This window comes from Diplotaxodon limnothrissa, linkage group LG18, assembly GCF_057381915.1.
Source record: "Diplotaxodon limnothrissa isolate DT_005_m linkage group LG18, D_limnothrissa_male_GT1.1, whole genome shotgun sequence".
Taxonomy (NCBI): Eukaryota; Metazoa; Chordata; class Actinopteri; order Cichliformes; family Cichlidae; genus Diplotaxodon; species Diplotaxodon limnothrissa.
Window position 1 is genome coordinate 35,146,062 of NC_140613.1, and position 19,672 is coordinate 35,165,733.

Consider the following 19,672-nt stretch of genomic DNA (forward strand, 5'->3'; position numbering starts at 1 on the left):
CTAAACCAAATGTGAGTCCATCTTTCTGAGAAGCTAAAGCTTTGCCTAAATTGGATCATGCAGCAGGACAATGATCCCAAGCACAACAGTAAATATACAAGCAAACCAATCTGAATGACATGCTGTGGCAGGACCTTAAAGACACTATGGATGAATGAACCGAAGGAACCCTGTAAAGCAGTGGGACAAAATTCCTCCACAGCAACGTGAAAGACTTCAAGTTCAAGTTAATGCTGCGAAAGGTGGTTTTATTAGTGAATTGTGTAGTTTACTTAGGTTTTAACAGAAGTTCATTGAGTGCTGTACAAAAGCGTCCTGAGAGGACTTGAACGATGGCAGAGCAGACGGATTTCCAAGTCGTTAAAAAATTGAGAAGACATAAAACAAAATGTGATGGTTTTTTATATATTTTATAACATTTCAGAAACCTGTTTATTGAAGTGAATATAAATATGTTGAGTCTTTATTACAGTTGTGGATGATTTTTTTTATTGACATGTCCAAATGGTGAGAAGTACAAACAGCTCCACAGGATCGTCACATAACATGTAGCAAAGGCACATTCACTTTGTTTTGTCACACAAGAAAAGAAACTTGGCTGACTCACCCTGACCATGTGCTACAAAGTTATGTGAACACGCACACGCACGCACACATGCGTGCACACACACACACACACACACACACACACGTGTCTTTGGATACATTTTCTGATCCTTACACATTTTGATCAAAATGTAATATATGGAAACAAATGATTTCTTGTTCTAAAAGGTGCATACAACTGTACAACTGGCCGACTGTGGCAGTTACTGGTGTTGCATTTGACTAATCTATAAAAATATTTAAAGAAGCAGCTGCATTGGACAGAACTGTACCTTTTACCAAATGAAGCTATCAAGAGAGAACAGAATAGTCAGAACATAACCAGCTATAATATGACGAGCAACCAGAACATTCAGAACCAACACGTCACAGCTAATCAACAGTTATGCTTTTCATTGGATCAGTGCTCCTATTCAGAGAGATTTTAACCAGGTTTTTGTCACCACTACTTACAAATACCTAAATGTTACAGTTTAGGAGAACACAATTACTGACCACCAAAGCTACGGCTGCCAGAAACAGCTGCTAAATTCGTCTTTTTAGAATCGTGTGCAAACTTTATTCCAGTTATTTCCACACAAAAGCGTGTCAGCTTCAGGCAATCAGCAGTGAAAGTGTTACAGACAAGTCAGTTATCAGAACTGGGACCTCAGCGGGTCCAGTACCAAGTGTGACAAATGTTTGATCTCCATCAATACACCAGTTCGAGCTGTGAAAAAGACTGGGCAGTTACAACACACACGGTTATACAGCAATTGCGCCTGTTCCAAATGTAGCTGTGCAGAACAGGCGCAATTGTGTAATTTTACAGTCTTGTTGTGTGTTGTTGTGTGTTGTTGTCCGGCTATTTGAGATCACAGCAATGACACTGTGGAAGACATTTTTCACAACCCTTCAAAGGCCTGTTTGAGGGTTCGAGGAAGGGTCTGGCACTTAGGTGTAACGGTTGAAGCTTTATATTTGTGAGACATTCATTTCCCCACGCCTCTTATTCCACCACAACAATACTCACAAATGCTGCCAGTAAATGGCTGTTGAGAAAAGTGATCCCACGCACAGTTCTTTGATTTATTAGTACGATCACAGATCTTACCGATTGGGATGGCCCCCCTCAGCAGCCACTTTCAGTTGCATATGGGACCTTATTTGTGACCTAAACTGAGCTGTAATTTCAATGTACACCAGGACATTAAAACTGCATGTATAGAATAATAAGTCAAATCCCATGAAAACCACTTTAAAATGGTTTGTGTTACTTCCTCGCCCTTCAAATAAAGTTTTAAATCCTTTTCCTCCTGTTGCCAAAGACTTCCCATAGATCAGGAGTCTTTGAGTGCCACGTGACTTTTTTCATCTGTAACACTGTACCTCTGTTTAGATGGGGGTGTTAGGCAAATGTCCATTAGAACCTGAAAGCGCAGCGTTACAAACCAACTCGCTGCCATGTCCACTTTGCTGTCCTTGTTCATTCCTTTTGCTCAGAAACACATTCGCCCTTCGGGCCTCCTGCTCTACAGGGGTCCTTCTGTCAGAGTCTATGGTTGCTGCTTGTGGGGCTGTTCTGTGGTTGCAGCGCTGTGTGATGACAAACAGAAATATGGTGATTAACAAACTGAGGGACAGCACTAGCAAAAGTGACACAATTACCAGCTCCTTTAAATAGCATGGGGCTTGGGCGGCCAGCAGCGCTTCCCCATCCCGGAGCTCTAATTCTCTCTGTCGAGGCTGCTTTGTCCATGAGGTCAGGTTTTTGCCCAGCTGTCTGGTGGTGACTTGAGTGTTCCTGTTGGATGGCGTTGTCTTAGACTCTCCTTGGTGCGTTTCTGTTCCTACAGATATGTGGAGTCCAGATCCCGGCTTGGCCATAGATTGTGTTGTGGGTATGGCATTTGTCCGAGGCTGGGTGTAGCTGGTTGGAGTTTGAGACAGAGGGCTGGTCTTCTGCTTGACATGATAGATGGCCATAGTCTGTTGGTAGCCATTTTCAGTGGACAGGCAGAGGTAGTGGCCCAGTGTGGCAGGGGTGGCCACAAAGCTCAGACTCCCATCCTCCAAGTTCAGATACAAGTCTGAGGACAGCCGACTGTTGGGACGCTCCCAGAGCTGCTGAGACAGTCGTGATGCAGCAGGACACTGCAGCCGCACGACTTCGTTCAGAGACACAGACACCAGCTTGCCTGGAGGACACGAGGCTGACATACAGATTATAGTTTGCATCAGAAACAGGTGTTTGGATATCACAGAAACTAAGAACAATGACCGTGCTTCTAAACAAGAATCTATTGGAAAAATCTGAACTTCACACAATCATGTCTAAATTAGAAAAGTAAAAGTTAAATAAAGCAAATTCATGTTTTATATGTTTGACTCACAGCCCACACAAAACCTCAGACGTGTGACTTTTCATGATTTATTTCATTCCTTTTAGACTTTTCTCCTCCATTTAATCTTCAGACTAAAATAGATATTAAAAAGATGTTATACTCACCCGCAGGCAGTTTGTTTGGACCAAATCTGCTCTTGTGATTTAATGAAACACTGCTGCATGCCTCTTCAGCGTTTCCTCTTTCTATGTCCTGGGCTCTGAGGAGGGAAACCATTAACAGAGAAGGTGGGCACTAGGTTTCACAGATTCCCCACTGATGACCAATCCTCAAACCAGAAGTAAAAACATGAAATTCACAAAGCAGTCATCTATTAATTGGAAGGTTGGTGGTTTGATCCCTGGCTGCTTCAATCTGCCAAATATCCTTGGGCAAGGTACAAACCCAAGTATGATGTGTGTGAATGTTACAACACACTTTCACAGAGGAAAAAGTTGCACGGAGCGCTTTGAGTGCTCAGGAAGAATAGAAAGGTGCCAAGTAGATAAGAACAAGACCATTAAACATTGACCGAGAGGGAGGAAATTCCTACATGGATGTTGTATAATCCCACCTGGAGTATCCAGATGTGTGGTCGCGCCTGTAAATGATTCATTTAAACAAAGCTGTGCTACCGGCTCAAAAGCTACAAGGTCAAGAATAAAAGTTGACTAGCTTTGCACAGTTTGGTATTACCGACTCCTTCCTCAGCTGATGTAGTTTCATTGTGCAACCTTGTGTTTCATAATAAAATATGTGAGCAGATCGTGTGTGCTGAACGTATTAATCATAATAAAAATGTAGTGTTACTCACAGGTTAGTGTTTGTTGTAGAGACCATCACACAGACCCTACTGGCAGGATCCCAACCACAGAAGGGATCTCGGGCCAGAACACACTGAGCACAGGTCCAGTAAAAAGAACAGTTAGCTGTCGGGACCTTCACGACGCCCTCCGACGTGCCGATATAAATCACTCCCTGCAGTGGGACAGAATAAGCCTTCAGACATGTCTGTATAGTACTCTGTCGCAATGACATCATCCTGCTTCACTGTGATGGAGAAACTTTATCTAGTTTGCAAAACTGAGTTCAAACGGTTTACCTGCAGAACATCTGGAACAACACAGAGATCAAGTCTACTTTTTACCCAGACTTGCAAATTGATCAGTTAAGGACTCCAGCATGTTCATAAAAATAATAGATAACTGAACCGAGTGCACGGTAAACCTCTGGGACATTATGTCACGTCCCATTCGATGCTGCCAGTTTGCACCTCCGACTGTCCCTGAGCTCAGAGAGGTGATTCCCCACGACGCTATCTGCTGTCTCACTGGGAGATTCCCCTGATGCTGTCAGGCATAGAAGGCACGTGGGGAACATACAAAGGACTGAGCACTACTTTGAGTTGCTGCAATGGAATCTGGGCAAAATGGACCAGTCTGCCATATCATTAGTTTCATTTTGATCTTTCAGTGTGTCTTTGAATTCATTTGCATCCAACAATGTGACATCCTTTTGTCCCTGACGTGTCCGTCGGTCCATATCAGTATGAACGTCCAGCATGACCTTGAGATGGGTTTCCTACGTGTTCCTTTATTTTATTTAGCAGTGTAGCTTGGAGCTAAATAATAATACATAAATAATTAACCCTCAAAGCAGCACACAGGAACTCTCTATGGCCATTGCCACGTCTTTGTCTCCATTGCCTCCAATAGTCTAAAAACCTAAATGGAACTGAACCACCAAACGTCAGCAGCAGTGTGCACCTTGGGTATGGAGCGCTTCAGGCTCCTGACAGGCTGAGGCTGCTCAAAGACCTGAATCTCCTCGATGATATGGGCCCCTCTGAGTAGCAGCACTGCTTTATGCAAGTAACCAGACTCTGAAACATCAGAAAAGAAATCATTAATAACATAAAACTATTCAAGAAGAAGTGCTGAGAGGATATAACCTGTACTGTGAGGTGTCAGCCTGGTAGTCGTGGAAGAGTTCAGCCTTTGAAATGTGTTAGTTGTGTATTTTACTGCTCTGCCTGCAGTCCTACCTGTAAGCAGAAACAGGACAGTGTAGTGTTTGCCGTTGGCTGCCTGGACCCTCTGGACAGTCAGGTGGCTGTAGGTGTTTTCAGCAGACACCATGGTCAGGTTCCTTCCAACTGCTCGCACACTGTCATCTGCCAGGAAGTTCTCTTTGACAAAGCGCAGGGCATTGTCTGAGGCGTTGTGCAGGCCACACTAACACAAAAGTTGACACAAACTAATTATTTTTGTATTCATTTCCATTTGTGCGGCACTTTTTTAATCGCACATTATGAGCAGCAGAGAGCGTGCCATCAGCGAAACTGCTCCCTGCTCACTCACTCAACGCTCTAACGTATTTAGGTTACACCTCAGCCTGTGGGTCTCGTCCACTTCACCCTGCCGACTGTTATGTTGCCCATAGTTACATGTTTCAAATCTGAACAGCGCTTTGAAATGTGAAGTAGAGCATTTAAAGAATTTTTAAGAAAACATTTATAATAAGGACTACAGTGTCGATGTTAATAAGTTTACAATATTCTGAACACATTAGTGGGTGTGTTGAAATATGAAAGTATGGAAAAGGAAATATGTTAAAATCTGGGTGAGATGAGATGAGAGATGATGATGAGATAGCCTTTATTTGTCAGCTGCAGGTCTTTTGCCCACAACCGAGATGACAGACCTTGCCGACCATACATACAATACAAACATCACATTGGGGAGACAGGTCAGGCCAGGTAGCGAGGAAAAAAACATTGAAATGTGCAACACAGAAGGATAATACAGGAATGCACAGATATCAACACACCACAGCACAATAAACACAGACAGCAACATGGGAAAGAGTTCCAGTGTGTACATCTGATCTGGGACCGCTGCAATCTTTCGACTGCGCCTCCAACTTTTTTTTTTTTTTTTTTTTTGGCCTGTCCCGTTTGGCTCTTTTGCATCAGAATTGTTGTCTAAAGGCAAAGAAAGATGCCCAACGGATTTACTTTACCAAATTGACCATCCCAGCCTTGCCGTAATGGTCCATTTGATTCACCTTTTATTGTTTATTTTATTTTCACTTACTGAATACGGGACAGACTTGACTGGGGGAAAGAAGGGGAGAAAGAAAGAGGGAAAGAGAAACAGCTGAGAAGAGGGACGGGGGAGAAGGGCAAAAACCAAAAACCAACAGAATGAGCAGAAAAAAGAAAAAGAAAAAAAAATGCATATATCAATCACCTGGATCACCTGCTGAGAAAGAAAAAAGAAAACAAGCAGAAGAGAACAAGAGTAATAGAACAAACAACATCACAATGATATATGGGAATATGACAGTAAATACTAAATGTTAAACATTATTGTGCAGCACATAAGATCAACAGAACACAGTGTGCTTTGAGGTAGGAGCCAAAAAGGGTGTAGTTTGTGGGTGTGATCACCCGTGTGTACACCTGTGAGCATGGACGCGCTTGTTTTTTGTTTTTTAAAAGGTTCCTTCATGTAATGATCTGCTAGAGGGTGTGGGGGGGCCACAGCCCCGTCCTCCAGGGCATGAAGCAGGTATGGAGGAGATCAAAACTCCAGACATCCAGAGGCCCCCAGAACACAAGAGACCAAGGAAGACCAACAGAGGGGCAGCCGCGCCACTGTCCCAGAAAGAGCTGAGGAGAGTCCCAGATGAGGGCTCACTCAGCAGCCGCGGAGCAGAAGCCAGGGGGGGTTGCAGTGACGCGCCCGTGAGCTCCGCCGGCAGCCAGCCGTGCCTGAGTGACCGAGCCCCAGGCCGAGAGGCCGGGGGCACCCCACCTCCGAAGTGGCCCGAGCGAGCCCCAGGCTCCAGGCCCCGATAAGCGGCCGCCAAGGAGTGAGCCGGTGTGTACCTGGACGCCCATCCCCGGACACAAAGAACCACCAACGCACCGATGTCTGAGGGGGTCCGCCACTGGCAGGGGAAGTGGTGGGGGGAGATAGGCCTCCAAACCTTGGAGGGCCTGAGGTGTCCCCAGAGAGGTGGCGTCTGATACCCAACCTGACATATAGACACAGACATACAGGCACACACAGACACAAACATCCATTCCCACCCTCATGCTCTCATATGCACTTACTCCACACTCAACCAACGTGGAGACAGACATAAAGAGACGTTGTACACACGATCACACTCCCCAAGCGTACTCTACAAACCGGGTCTAGGTGCCCCCGCCCCTGGAGGGGGAACTGCACCCAGACCCAGGTGGTGTTACCCTTTTCCCTGCGGTGGGGAGAGGCAGACCGCCCCGACTCCGCAGCAGCAGGAAGGCTCCACACTCCAGACCGCAGTCGGACGGCCAACTCCTCCTCCTAGCCCCCCCCCTGCTCCAGCAGGTTGCAGAGAACGGGGGTGAGAGAAGACTCCAAACCTCCCTCCACCTGCTCATTGTAATGTTGATGCATGTGTGTTCTAAGGTGCATTTAAAACCCAGGAGGGCATGGAGCTACCTGCCAGAGAGCAGCAGGTAAGCGCATGGTCCCTCCTGCTAGCCCTCAATGTCTACGTGTATTTAAAATTGAGAGGTGGGCAACGATGCCAGGGGTGAGGTGTACACCCTGATGGTACTTTGGACTCTGTGTATCGTGCCCACCCCCAAGATCCTATATGTATGTGTAATGAGAGTGTGAGTAATGTGAATGTCTAAGTTGTGGGATAAAATTGAGGCAGAGGCAGCCAGAAGGGGACAGAGGGGGGGTAGCCTCCTCTGCACCCTGGTGACACACCCCTACTCCAAGGTCCTGCATGTGTGGGTGGTTGTGGTGGAGCGGGAAGAGGGAGGCAGCTGGAGATGGGGAGGGAAGGGAGGGAGGGGCAAGTGACCCCTCCCTGGGGCCAGCTCCCCCGCTGACCCCAGTAGGCACCCCCATACTCTGCGACCCGCCAGGGAAAGGGGGCCCAGGCCCATCCAGACCGGGGCCCAGTGCAGCAGCGCCTCCCGGCCCCACAGAGCCCGGGACAGTACACCCAACCCCACCACAGAGAAAACTGCACCCACCCCACCATCCACTCATCTTCCAGACTACATAAGACAATAAACACCGAGGCTGAGATCTTCCTCCACCTCTCCTGTATCTCCCCCTCCTGCAGGAGGGGGAGATACAGGACTGCGCCTCCAACTGACCCGATGTCCAGATCAGAGGGGAGGTAAGCGTTGGAGGTGGCGTTGGATCCGGGGTAGGGAGGGTGATGCGTCGGTGAGTGCTTATCAGTATCAGTATATGTATGTGTGTGCGTGTCCATAGTTCAGCTGAGACAGTGTCCTTCGCCCTGCCAGGCTAAGTAAACAGTCTTCCAGCCAACCCAGGTGGCCTTGCAGGGAATGGGAAGGAACAGACTCAACACAGTCGTTATCAGATGCATTTAGAAAAAATATCATTTACTTTGGTAAACTGAATTTCCCCGGTGTTACTAAACAGAGAAAGGAATTTTTGACACAACTTTCCAAATAACTTCATCCAAACTTTTTTTTTCTTTCCAAAAAACCAATAAATACTGAGGTTAACATTATTAGCTCCCCGATGCTATTCTTCACTTTTTGCTGTATATCAGGCTGCAGTCGTTTGTTGTAGCTCCTCCAGGTTTGATGGCATGGACTCTTCTCTTCAGTTCACCCACAGATTTTCAGCGAGATCCGAGTCGGAGCTTTGTGCAGGTCAGTCGATAACGTTCACCAGGAGAGACGTACGTTTTAGTTGTTGTCATGTTGGAAGACAAACGATGACCCAGTTTCTGCTGCCGAGTGCTTGAGGTTTAAAATGGTCACATATCCTTCTTCTTCATAAATCCAAAAATAAGAAGCATCTCAAAGAGCTGTAGTTTAATGTCATCTGACCAAAGCACGCACTTCCCCTAATCCTGCTCCAGGCTGAGTCTGGTTTGAGGTCGTAAGTTCCTGTGCAGGAGTCAAGTGATCATCTTCTTTGAGACTCCGATTCCCAACTCGGCCAAGTCATTCACTCGTGTTGTGGCAGCGTTTTCTTAAAATCTTTCACTTCTGCAACAGTTGTTCTGTCCTGTTCGGCTCTCATTACATTTCTCGATGATACATCTCAGTAGAACAACTCGGAAACGCTGCGATAACTTTGAGTATCCATCTCCTGCTTTGTGAGCATCAAAAATCATTTTTCTCATGTAAACAGATTTGATTTGGTTTTCGGCTGCTGCTTTCTCTGTGACACACGAGACACTGGAACCTCAGTTTTAACTTAATTTTATAAGCTTTCAGCTTTAAAGAGTTAAAGCACATCATTGCACAACCTGGTTTGTTATTCAGGGATAATTTATACTGACCCTGGAAAAAACACTTTCTCAGATAATTCTATTATTGTGAGTAAACTAGCATGCTTAGAAATGCTATGTTGGAAATCCTTTGTTCTGTTTTGTCAAAATTTTGACAAAAACTTGAAATTTCATGCTAATAATTTTATCCACATCTGTATAAAGAATGCTAAGCTAACTGTGAAAGTGTGAACTTGGTACCAAGAGCAGAAGTAGGAAGTAGTGAGAAAGCAGGAAGGACCAGACGGCAGTAATGACGTGGAAGAAGACGACAAATAATCGTGAAACTTTTACATCTGAGAATTAAAGTTTCTCACAGCTGTGAATATGTAATTAGTTTTTGCACATGAAGGCAGCGTGTGTGCACGTACACCCGCTGGTTCATGGAGACTTTACTCTAAATAAGTTTTCATAAGTAACCATTTACCTCGCCTGGATTTGCGACCTTCTCTTGAACCCGTGCACTCCACTGTAATGTGTCCCGGTTCAGGACTTTGTAGTTACCAGAAAAGACCGATTTGATGTCAGTGAGGCGGAAGGAACACACTGCTGATCGCCCAGAGTTGACAGACCTGGTTAATCAAAAACAAACATTAAGAATACAGTCACGAAGAATCAGAAACATGGAACTACGGCAAGCAACTTGTTTCATTCTTAAATGTGCGTCCTTTAAATTGTATTTCTTCTCTGTTGTATTCTATGTCCACGGGTGCACATAAGTGTCAAAATAAAAGACGAGCACCAGATAAGAAGTTGCAGCGCGCGTTTGCGTACATATCAAAGGCAGTGTTTTTGTCCACTAGAGTGGGATTTTCATGGCACATTCTGCACCACATCTCTGTGCGTTCATCATTTGTTTGAAGCCAGCTCACCTCCTGCAACCACTTTTCCGAGGATACGTGCTTCTTTTGTGGTTCGGACTCCTTCTGCTATTCTTTGGAGGTGGAGGAACACCAAAGTAACTGCTTAAAGGAGCTTCTTCGACATCTTTAAGAGTTCTAAACAAATGTCTGTCCTCCTCCAGAAAATCTTACGTGCGTTGCAACTTCTTATCTGGTGCGCGTCTTTTATTTTGACACCTGCGGACCACTTATGTGCAGCCCTGGTTATATCAACCCTCAATTCGCCCCTGAAGGCCACAGAAAGACTGCCTGGAGGACTCGTGAGCATGACGAGAGCCTTCCTTGACTGGTACAGAAGAGCACATCCCTCAGATTTGAATGCTTCCCCGGTCAGATGGCATGGATACATCACTGCAGTTTTCTAAATGCCCCAAAGATCAAATCTACGCATGCTTCACCTACACAGTAGGTCAAAGATCTGAAAACTGTGCTTCTCAATCTCAACAGCAAGTTTGTATTAATGGAAACATGGTGATTTTTTTCAGGAGACATCATCACTCACCACTGAGAGGTGAATATGCCATAAAAGAGTATGTCATCCACAGGAGCGCCCTCTGCAGGCAGGAGGGTGTCTATGTCCTGGAGCACATTATAGGGCAGCTCATGGTCAGCTTGGCAAAGCAGCTGAGCTTTTGCGAACGTGGTCCAGCGTCGCTGCAGGGTCCGCTGACCTCCAACATCACTCTGACAAATGAGAGAACACTGTGATGTTATCATGTACATAATATTACAGAAAGGTCAGAGTTACAGCCCTTTGACAGAATTATGAATAACAATCCTGACAGGTAGAAATCTTGGAGATGTCATCCAGTCATGTGGGTGGAGTCACAAATTCAGCTTCACCTTGCTGACTAAGTTCCCCTGCACCGTCAGACGCACTAAGAAGTTACCTTACAGGGGGATTTCTTAAATACTGACATCACTCCAGTTCATGTTGAGAAGATCAAAAGAGACAAAGTTGTTATTACAGCCTGTGATGGTGACATTCAGCCTTACTGACCACTAAAAGGGCTTTGCAGGCACATTCACCCATTGTATTTCATAAACACATAACATTCAGTGCATTTTAAGGTTTGTTATGCTATAACTGCATCTGTAGCCTTGGACACACATGTGACTGGCTGTCTGTTTCCTGTGTCTGAATGAGGACTATTAGTGTTTGCGTGACGGGTTTGGTCTGCTCGTGAAGTTTGTTTGTTCCTGGGAGAAAATTCCAAATATCAGAGCACTGCTAAATCTTTGCAGAATCTCTTTGGACGGTTCGTAGACACCGTCGTTCCCACTTACCACACAGATCTGAGAGACGCGGGAGACGATGAACTTGTCGATGAAGTCATACTCTCTGCCCACTTCAGTGAAGAAGAAATAAATTTTCTCTTCATCTGGAATAAATGTGGAACTGATGAAAGTTGGATCTATGGCAAACAGAAGGTAACATAAGCAGAAATGTAAGTTACTGGAAACAATGTGTGAAAGACATGGTAAAGCTGGAAATCCAAGTACATTTTCAAGAATTAAACAGAAATAAGAAACACTTATTACAATGTTTGTGATTCCCACCACATAACAGGTAACAGACAAGATGTGCCAGCAAACAAATGGATTGATACTGATCTAAGACGCCATAAACGTATCTAATATTAAAGAAATTCAAATATCTGAGGTTGGGGAAGAACTCGCTGCACTCACCCTCCAACCATCCTAATGTGTCATCCAGCTTCAGGTCGACACGCTTGCCCTCGCTGAGGTGCCTTGAGATGACTGGCCGGTTCCCCCTGTAGTCTGCCACAGTGCCAGTATAAAGCTCTCCATCTGAGACACATGACAACATCTAACATCATACTGACGAGCAACAGCGACACAATGAAAATATATTCGACCATCTTTGTGGCTGCTGGCAGCATGGTTGTGTGCATACACACTGCTGGCAGCATGGTTGTGTGCATACACACTGCTGGCAGCATGGTTGTGTGCATACACACTGCTGGCAGCATGTTTGTGTGCATACACACTGCTGGCAGCATGGTTGTGTGCATACACACTGCTGGCAGCATGTTTGTGTGCATACACACTGCTGGCAGCATGGTTGTGTGCATACACACTGCTGGCAGCATGGTTGTGTGCATACACACTGTTGGCAGCATGGTTGTGTGCATACACACTGCTGGCAGCATGGTTGTGTGCATACACACTGTTGGCAGCATGTTTGTGTGCATACACACTGTTGGCAGCATGGTTGTGTGCATACACACTGTTGGCAGCATGTTTGTGTGCATACACACTGTTGGCAGCATGGTTGTGTGCATACACACTGTTGGCAGCATGTTTGTGTGCATACACACTGTTGGCAGCATGGTTGTGTGCATACACACTGTTGGCAGCATGTTTGTGTGCATACACACTGTTGGCAGCATGGTTGTGTGCATACACACTGTTGGCAGCATGGTTGTGTGCATACACACTGTTGGCAGCATGGTTGTGTGCATACACACTGTTGGCAGCATGCTTGTGTGCATACACACTGCTGGCAGCATGGTTGTGTGCATACACACTGCTGGCAGCATGTTTGTGTGCATACACACTGCTGGCAGCATGGTTGTGTGCATACACACTGCTGGCAGCATGTTTGTGTGCATACACACTGCTGGCAGCATGTTTGTGTGCATACACACTGCTGGCAGCATGCTTGTGTGCATACACACTGTTGGCAGCATGTTTGTGTGCATACACACTGTTGGCAGCATGTTTGTGTGCATACACACTGTTGGCAGCATGGTTGTGTGCATACACACTGTCTGTAAACACGATGAAAGTTCTCAGTGGACTCAACGTGATTCCACTTTACACAGTAGAATCATGTCAATAATCCACCGTCTTACGTTCACCAAGCTGATTTATTGGTCGCGCTATAACTTGCATGTGTGGCGTGCGCAATCAACATGCAGAAAGTATTTGATAAAGATTTAAAATGTCATGTCACATTTGACCTCTGACCTCCTCAAGGTCAACAGACTGATCTGCAGGTCAAAGTGATAATGATGATATATGAAGCCATTTAAAGCAGTGTTTCTTACTGCCATTGTACTGAGACATGCACATTCTAAATATCACCTTACTTTGGCCCTCCGACCTTCTTCAAGGTAAAAGATAAAATAAGGCCTTTTATCTTTAAAACAATGATCAAAAATCTACTAATGGAAAGATTCTGATTGGTAATGGCTTCATGTTCAGCAACACAAAGATCCCAAACCGGCTGATAATGCAGTAAAAGCACACCCATCATCGTGGATTAGCCTTCGCTAATCGAAAAAAAGGCATTTACAGGTTGGGGTAACATTCAAATAAGAGGTTTGAAATGTCCTCCAAGAACATGGACAACTATTCCTGAGAGTGATTAAAGAAATAACAAGAAACATAACAAAGTTCATACTGTGTTGAACCGAGTTCAGGCTCTGATGAAGGATAAAGGTGGTCACAGCAAACACTGCACAGCTGCAGCCTGAAGGTAATAAGCTCTGCAAGAACCATTACTACCCAGGTTAACTTCAAAACTGCTCGTGTTTGAAGTCATCAAAAGTGCTTCATGCTGTGAATTCCCCAATAAATCCTGCAGCTGTGCAATCCTGCATTTTCCACCAGCCAGAGACAGGACAGGGATAACTGAGACAGGGATAACTGAGACAGGGATAACTGGGACAGGGACAGGACAGGGATGATTGGGACAGGGATGATTGGGACAGAGATGATTGGGACAGGGACAGGACAGGGATGATTGGGACAGGGACAGGACAGGGACGACTGGGACAGGGATGACTGGGACAGGGACGACTGGGACAGGGACGACTGGGACAGGGACGACTGGGACAGGGACGACTGGGACAGGGATAACTGGGACAGGGATAACTGGGACAGGGATAACTGGGACAGGGACAGGACAGGGATGATTGGGACAGGGATGATTGGGACAGGGACGACAGGGACAGGGACAGGACAGGGATAACTGGGACAGGGACAGGACAGGGATGATTGGGACAGGGATGATTGGGACAGGACAGGGATGACTGGGACAGGGACAGGACAGGGACGACTGGGACAGGGACGACTGGGACAGGGACGACTGGGACAGGGACGACTGGGACAGGGATAACTGGGACAGGGATAACTGGGACAGGGACAGGACAGGGATCACTGGGAGACACCAAAATAGAGTTGTAATAATCCAGTCATGCTGTGGCATCATTTCCTCACCTACAACGAGAGCCGTATTGCGTTGATAAGGGTCATAGGGGCATCGACCTCTCCCTTCATCAGGCTTGAGGCTCATTGTTAATGTGTCAGTGTTCTGGGAAGACAAGGAGAAAAAGTCAAGCTGCTACTGAAGTGAATGCTAAATGGACCATTTCTACAAACACACAAAAAGGGAAATTCAAGCTTTTTTGTATCAAGTTTATGCTACAATCACTAAACAGTGAGTAACACTGTAACACTGTCACAGTGTTAAACAAACTAACAACTTAAATGCCTTACGATGTAGGTGCAGCGTGGACTGAAGGCGAACGTTCCACAGGCATAGATGTGGCTGGTGTTCAGGAACTGCAGCACACGTATGAAATTGGGACAGTCAGCCTGGAAACACAAAGTTTAACATTTCAACAAAACCAGCTCATGTAAAACTGTTAACGGTTTGTCTAAACCAGGACCTGTTGGTTCAACTTCAAACATTCTCATGTTACATCAAAAGGGACTGTAACTGCCAGCTCCCATATGGAAAAGAAATAGTAAAAACATATGATTTACTCATGAAAGTGGCCACTTTCTCAGTACTTTCATTTTTTTTTTAGTAAGTATACAAAACATACAAGTTTCATTATATAATTTTTCAAGGGATCTTATATCTGTTTTCACTCTTGTATGCTTTTCATACAAGTTTCATACAAGACAGATACAAACTTTATAAGATTTATAAATATCTTATATATATCTATCTTTTCCATATGGGCTGGAACATTATTGGCACCTTTGTCTCGTTTGGTTTGTATATTTGTAATTTAACAGGTTCAAAGCATTTGTTCATACATTCAAACAGAACACTTACCATTTTCTTTCCCTTCATGGAGCACTGCTCAAGGTCTTCATGTGAAGGAGTCCAGTCCAGCTGAGAGAAGAGGAGAGTTCATCAAGTTCTTCACATTAACCACAGCCGCAGGTTTGTGTAAAGATCGTGATGTGAAAGATCACAGCACGGGCCAGAACACATTTCTTTTCGAGACTGCATTTTTTTTAAAATACACCAAAAGCAGGCACTACAAGTTTTACAGTCACAAAGGATTTAACCCAGTTTGTGTTTGTCCGAATGTTTAGAAGGACCTTTAGAAATTCATTTAGCGATTTTAAAAAGCTGCCTGCTTCTACATAAAATACTGGTTTCTGCATCGTGGTCTCCTGACTTAAATAGCACATCAAACAGGAACAGTTAAAAATGCTTTCACTTTTTTACTGTGTGATTATTGCAAACTGTGACACTGAATGTGTGAGGTACATACGAGTACACAAACGTCAAACTAGTCATACTGGACGTACTCTCTAGTCCACAGACTGGATTATCGGATTGTGCCAAGATGTGGCAAGCTTAGCTAACATAGGAGTACACGAGAAAGGAGACGTGGAAAAGGTCCTGATCTAATTCTCAAACTACTGTCTGAACGTCAAGTGTGAAAAAAAATGAATGAAAATAGAAGCAGGCTGTGGTGTGCAGGCTACAAGGATGAAGCGCCAGGTTCCTCGTCTATCTTTGAGCCAGTATTTCATGCTTTAAACACAATAAATATTTCAATATATTTTAACTTGGCAACAGAGACTCTGCCTGCAATGTTTTGCAAAAATACTTTAGAATAGTTTAATAAAAAATGTGCTGTTTTTCTTTTGAGTTCTTTAAATTTAAAAAAGTACAGGTGATGGTGAAGCAGTGATTGTACTGTGTCGCAGACACAGGAAGCTGAAGACTTGACAGCCAAGTAGTCCTTCTTGTTAGGCTTCTTTGAAGTCCACCAGCAGGGCACAGACATGGTTGTTTCACTGTCTCTGCAGTCGGGCCGTCATAAACAATTGGTAGTCACATGGACGTCTGTTTAGAGCCTCACAGTCTAATTCCTAACAGAGACCATCTGATCTGCATTTGCATAATCTCAAGTGACTTTATGTCAATATGCATAAGTGTGCATCTGTCAACAGTCAGCCCCTACCTTGTTCCTCAGTATGATGCTGTCCTTGTGGCTAACATTCAGTGCTAACACAGAGTCCCGGGCTCCAACATATAATATGTCCCCATCCTCACTGAGCAGCAGCGTGGTGGTGTTGCTGACATCGTGGCTGTTGAAGCGGATGAGACGTCTCCCAGGACTATCTGTTATCAAACAGCAGTTTGTATCAGGACAAAGCATGTTAGGATTAAATATCCACAGATAACTAAAAGGATCCAGATATAACCGGCTACAGAGTGTTAACTGCTTAGATGTCGAAGAACTCGGTGTCTGCGAAACGTCTCTTCCACGTTTATTATGCCACAGAAAATATTGTGACCACGCTATCTAGTCACTTATTCAACACTAAACACACAATTCACAGTGCACACAGAAAGAATCCACATTTCATTATAACCTGATTCATTTTACCTCAAAGCTTAAACACAATAGTCCATAATGACAAAGTGAAACAAGGTTGAAATGTAAAAAAATATAACATACATACGTGTTCACAGCCTTTGCTACGACACTCAAACTTAAGGTCAGCTCAATTCTGTTTCCACTGATAATCTGTGAAGTGTCACGTGACCGGTGATAAATCCAGCTGATTGGATGCCACACCTGTCTAAGGCCCCATAATTGACAGTGCATGTCAGAGCACAAACAAAGCCGTGAAGTCCAACCAACTGTGTGCCGACCTCGGAGACAGGATTAAACCAAGACACAGATCTGGGGAGAGGAAACATTTCTGCAGCATTGAAGGTCCCAATAAGCACAGAGGCCTCAGGAAGAAGTTTGGAACCAGCGCTTGGAGTCAAAGGGCCGTTGTAAGGCAGATGATCAAGAAGTTCAAAGTCACTCTGACAGAACTCCACTGTTGGTTTGTGGAGAAAAGAGAAACTTCCAGAATGACCATCTCTGCACCACTCCACCAATCAGGCCTGTACGGCCAGGTGGAAAAGTCACCTGAGGGACTTTCAGACCATGAAAAACTAAATTCTCTGATCTGATGAGACAAAGATCTAACTCTGTGGTCTAGATACCAAGCACCATATGTGGAGGATACTCTGGAGGCACTGCTTAGCACCTGGCCCCTACCATCCCTACAGTGAAGCACGGTGGGGGCTGCATCATGCACCATCAGGAACTAGGGGACTAGTCAGGGTCAGAGACATCCTTGATGATAACCTGCTCCAGAGGTACTGAAACACAGCCAAGATAACAAAGGAGCGGCTTCACTGTGTCGATGTTCTTGGGTAGCCCAACCAGAACCTGACCGAACATCTCTGAAGAGATCTGAAAGTGGTTGTGCACGGATACTATTGCTGTTATTTTTTATGCATCTTCCAGAATTTCAACCTCTTTTTTTACTTACATGTGAAACAAGCACTGAAACAGTGCCCTGTACTTGCATTATAATCAGACACTGAAGTGTACAATCTCACAGTACTCCATCTAACATGATAACTGTCAACTACATTTGTGTCCCAGTTAATTTGATTAACATGATTTTGCCCTTTTTTTAAATTCATGAGGTTTCAGCACAATATCTGTGCACAAGAATCGATTTCGTATATGAAAGACGTGAGAGAACAAACACATCGCTGTGCTTTGTTCTATCCCTAATACATTTAAATGACCCAACATGATAAAGGGGGTAAAAATGCACGTGATGTTTCAAAGGCTTCACTCACCCATGGGGAAGGAGACTCTGGGAGTCAGTGTTGTCACACATGGGCACAGAAACCCCAGCAAGGCCAGGGCGAGTGGCAGCAGGATGGGGATCTCCATCACAGCAGGAATAATGGAGTCTGGCCTCGTTTACACTGAAGTTCACATACTCTGCTGTCCATCACTCCATCTGAGACACATGCACACACGTTACCGTACAGTCCTCTAATCAAATGCATTGATTTGTGTTGTTTCAACGGTGAGTTTGTGTAACTCCGTTAATGTTTATATGCCTAAGCATCAAAGCTACAGGTTTAGAAATCAGAGATATCACCTATGAGGAGAACATGAGGAGGAACATGAGGAGGAACATGGGTCCGTCGCTGCGTTTTGTTTGTTCAGCTGTGTCTTTGTTTCTTGCTGTGATGAAGAGTCACAGCTCAGGCAGCGCCTCGACGTTTCCACAGTGTGGAGATGTCGCTGATTTAAAAAACACGAACCTGAAGATGAGCTCGACCCTGTAACGCGACACATGCACGCGGACGGCTCCGCCAGCACAGCCCGCAGAGTTTACAGATTACTGCTGGGGCGTTTTACGTGGAGTAACGATGCAATGACGACAGTTTCTTGTGTGCTAAATAACTCTATCTTAGAAAAACTTACAGAGCGACAACACAAAGACAGAAAAGTCAGCTTACGTTTCCTTTCCTCCCCGTTTTCCTTCCATCGCTCCCAAACCACCAATATTCTGTCCAACACTCGCGGATCAGTAACGCGAGGAGAAAACGCTGACCGTGGTTCAGCCTTTACTATAACAACAATGCCTCCTCCCATTCGCAGATCTAGGAAGCCCGGCCTCCACCTGCAGGGCGGCCGTACTCATTACAACGTCCGAGCAACAGGCCCTCCTCAGGCCCCAGGTTCAAGCTGCGTGTACCAGGGGTCTCAAACCAAATGCGCTGTGGGCCACGTTAGTGTTCAAGTAGTACAAACAAACAAACCAACAAACAAAGAAACATTTCTGAAAATGTAGTTGTTTTTTAAATATCAAATATTGCATAATAAGATAAAACTGCATTTTCCTCCCTCTTAACTAACTGAAGCCTTTCATTGAACTACCAAATAAACTCATTGGTCCTCTCTGCCTGTGCACACGTGGCAGCACTTCTGCTGTCATTGTGTTCATATTTAACAAAACCGAAGTGCAGACATAAGTGTGCGCATTAGTTTGTGAGTCTGTCAGTGAACTAACACACCCTCTCATGTTTGTGCCTCTGCTCATGTTGCCTTCATATTCAATCATTTGAAGAACTTATTTTAACATTTCACTCAACAACAAACAAAAAAGTCACTTTAAGGCTGCATTATATCTCCTCACATCAGTGTGAGTAGGCCGCAGGTGGGCCCTGGGCTGTGACTTTAAGACCCCTGGTGTATACAGCATGGCCTCCTCTTTAACAAGGCCTTTAGAAATAATATGTGGACACCTTGGTGTGGGTTTGACTACTTGACTAATGACCAACAGGTTTCCATCTCATATCGTTTAGATGAGTGATATTTTTTA

The 19,672-nt window shown here is 44.9% G+C and overlaps 1 protein-coding gene across 1 annotated transcript; it reads right to left on the reverse strand.

The window, feature by feature from the left end:
* Positions 1–1,780: 1,780 nt before the first annotated feature.
* On the reverse strand, positions 1,781–19,320 carry sema4ab (sema domain, immunoglobulin domain (Ig), transmembrane domain (TM) and short cytoplasmic domain, (semaphorin) 4Ab). Its single transcript, XM_085378094.1, has 15 exons — positions 19,307–19,320; positions 18,132–18,253; positions 16,438–16,598; positions 15,291–15,350; positions 14,723–14,821; positions 14,444–14,537; positions 11,885–12,007; positions 11,483–11,610; positions 10,698–10,879; positions 9,721–9,865; positions 5,014–5,203; positions 4,736–4,851; positions 3,784–3,947; positions 3,095–3,189; positions 1,781–2,798 (listed from the first exon to the last, which is right to left on the reverse strand). Exons 1-15 carry the CDS (start codon positions 19,318–19,320, stop codon positions 1,981–1,983), a joined length of 2,511 nt encoding a protein of 836 aa, XP_085234220.1. The 3' UTR covers positions 1,781–1,980.
* Between the last annotated feature and the right edge of the window lie 352 nt (positions 19,321–19,672).

Bases quoted from the DNA above. Each gene is read 5' to 3' on its own strand.
- sema4ab (XM_085378094.1), bottom strand. The intron at 12,008-14,443 runs GTGAGGAAATGA...CATGTGTCTCAG, and splicing joins CAATACGGCTCTCGTTGTAG to ATGGAGAGCTTTATACTGGC. The intron at 2,799-3,094 runs GTGAGTATAACA...TCTGTATGTCAG, and splicing joins TCCAAACAAACTGCCTGCGG to CCTCGTGTCCTCCAGGCAAG.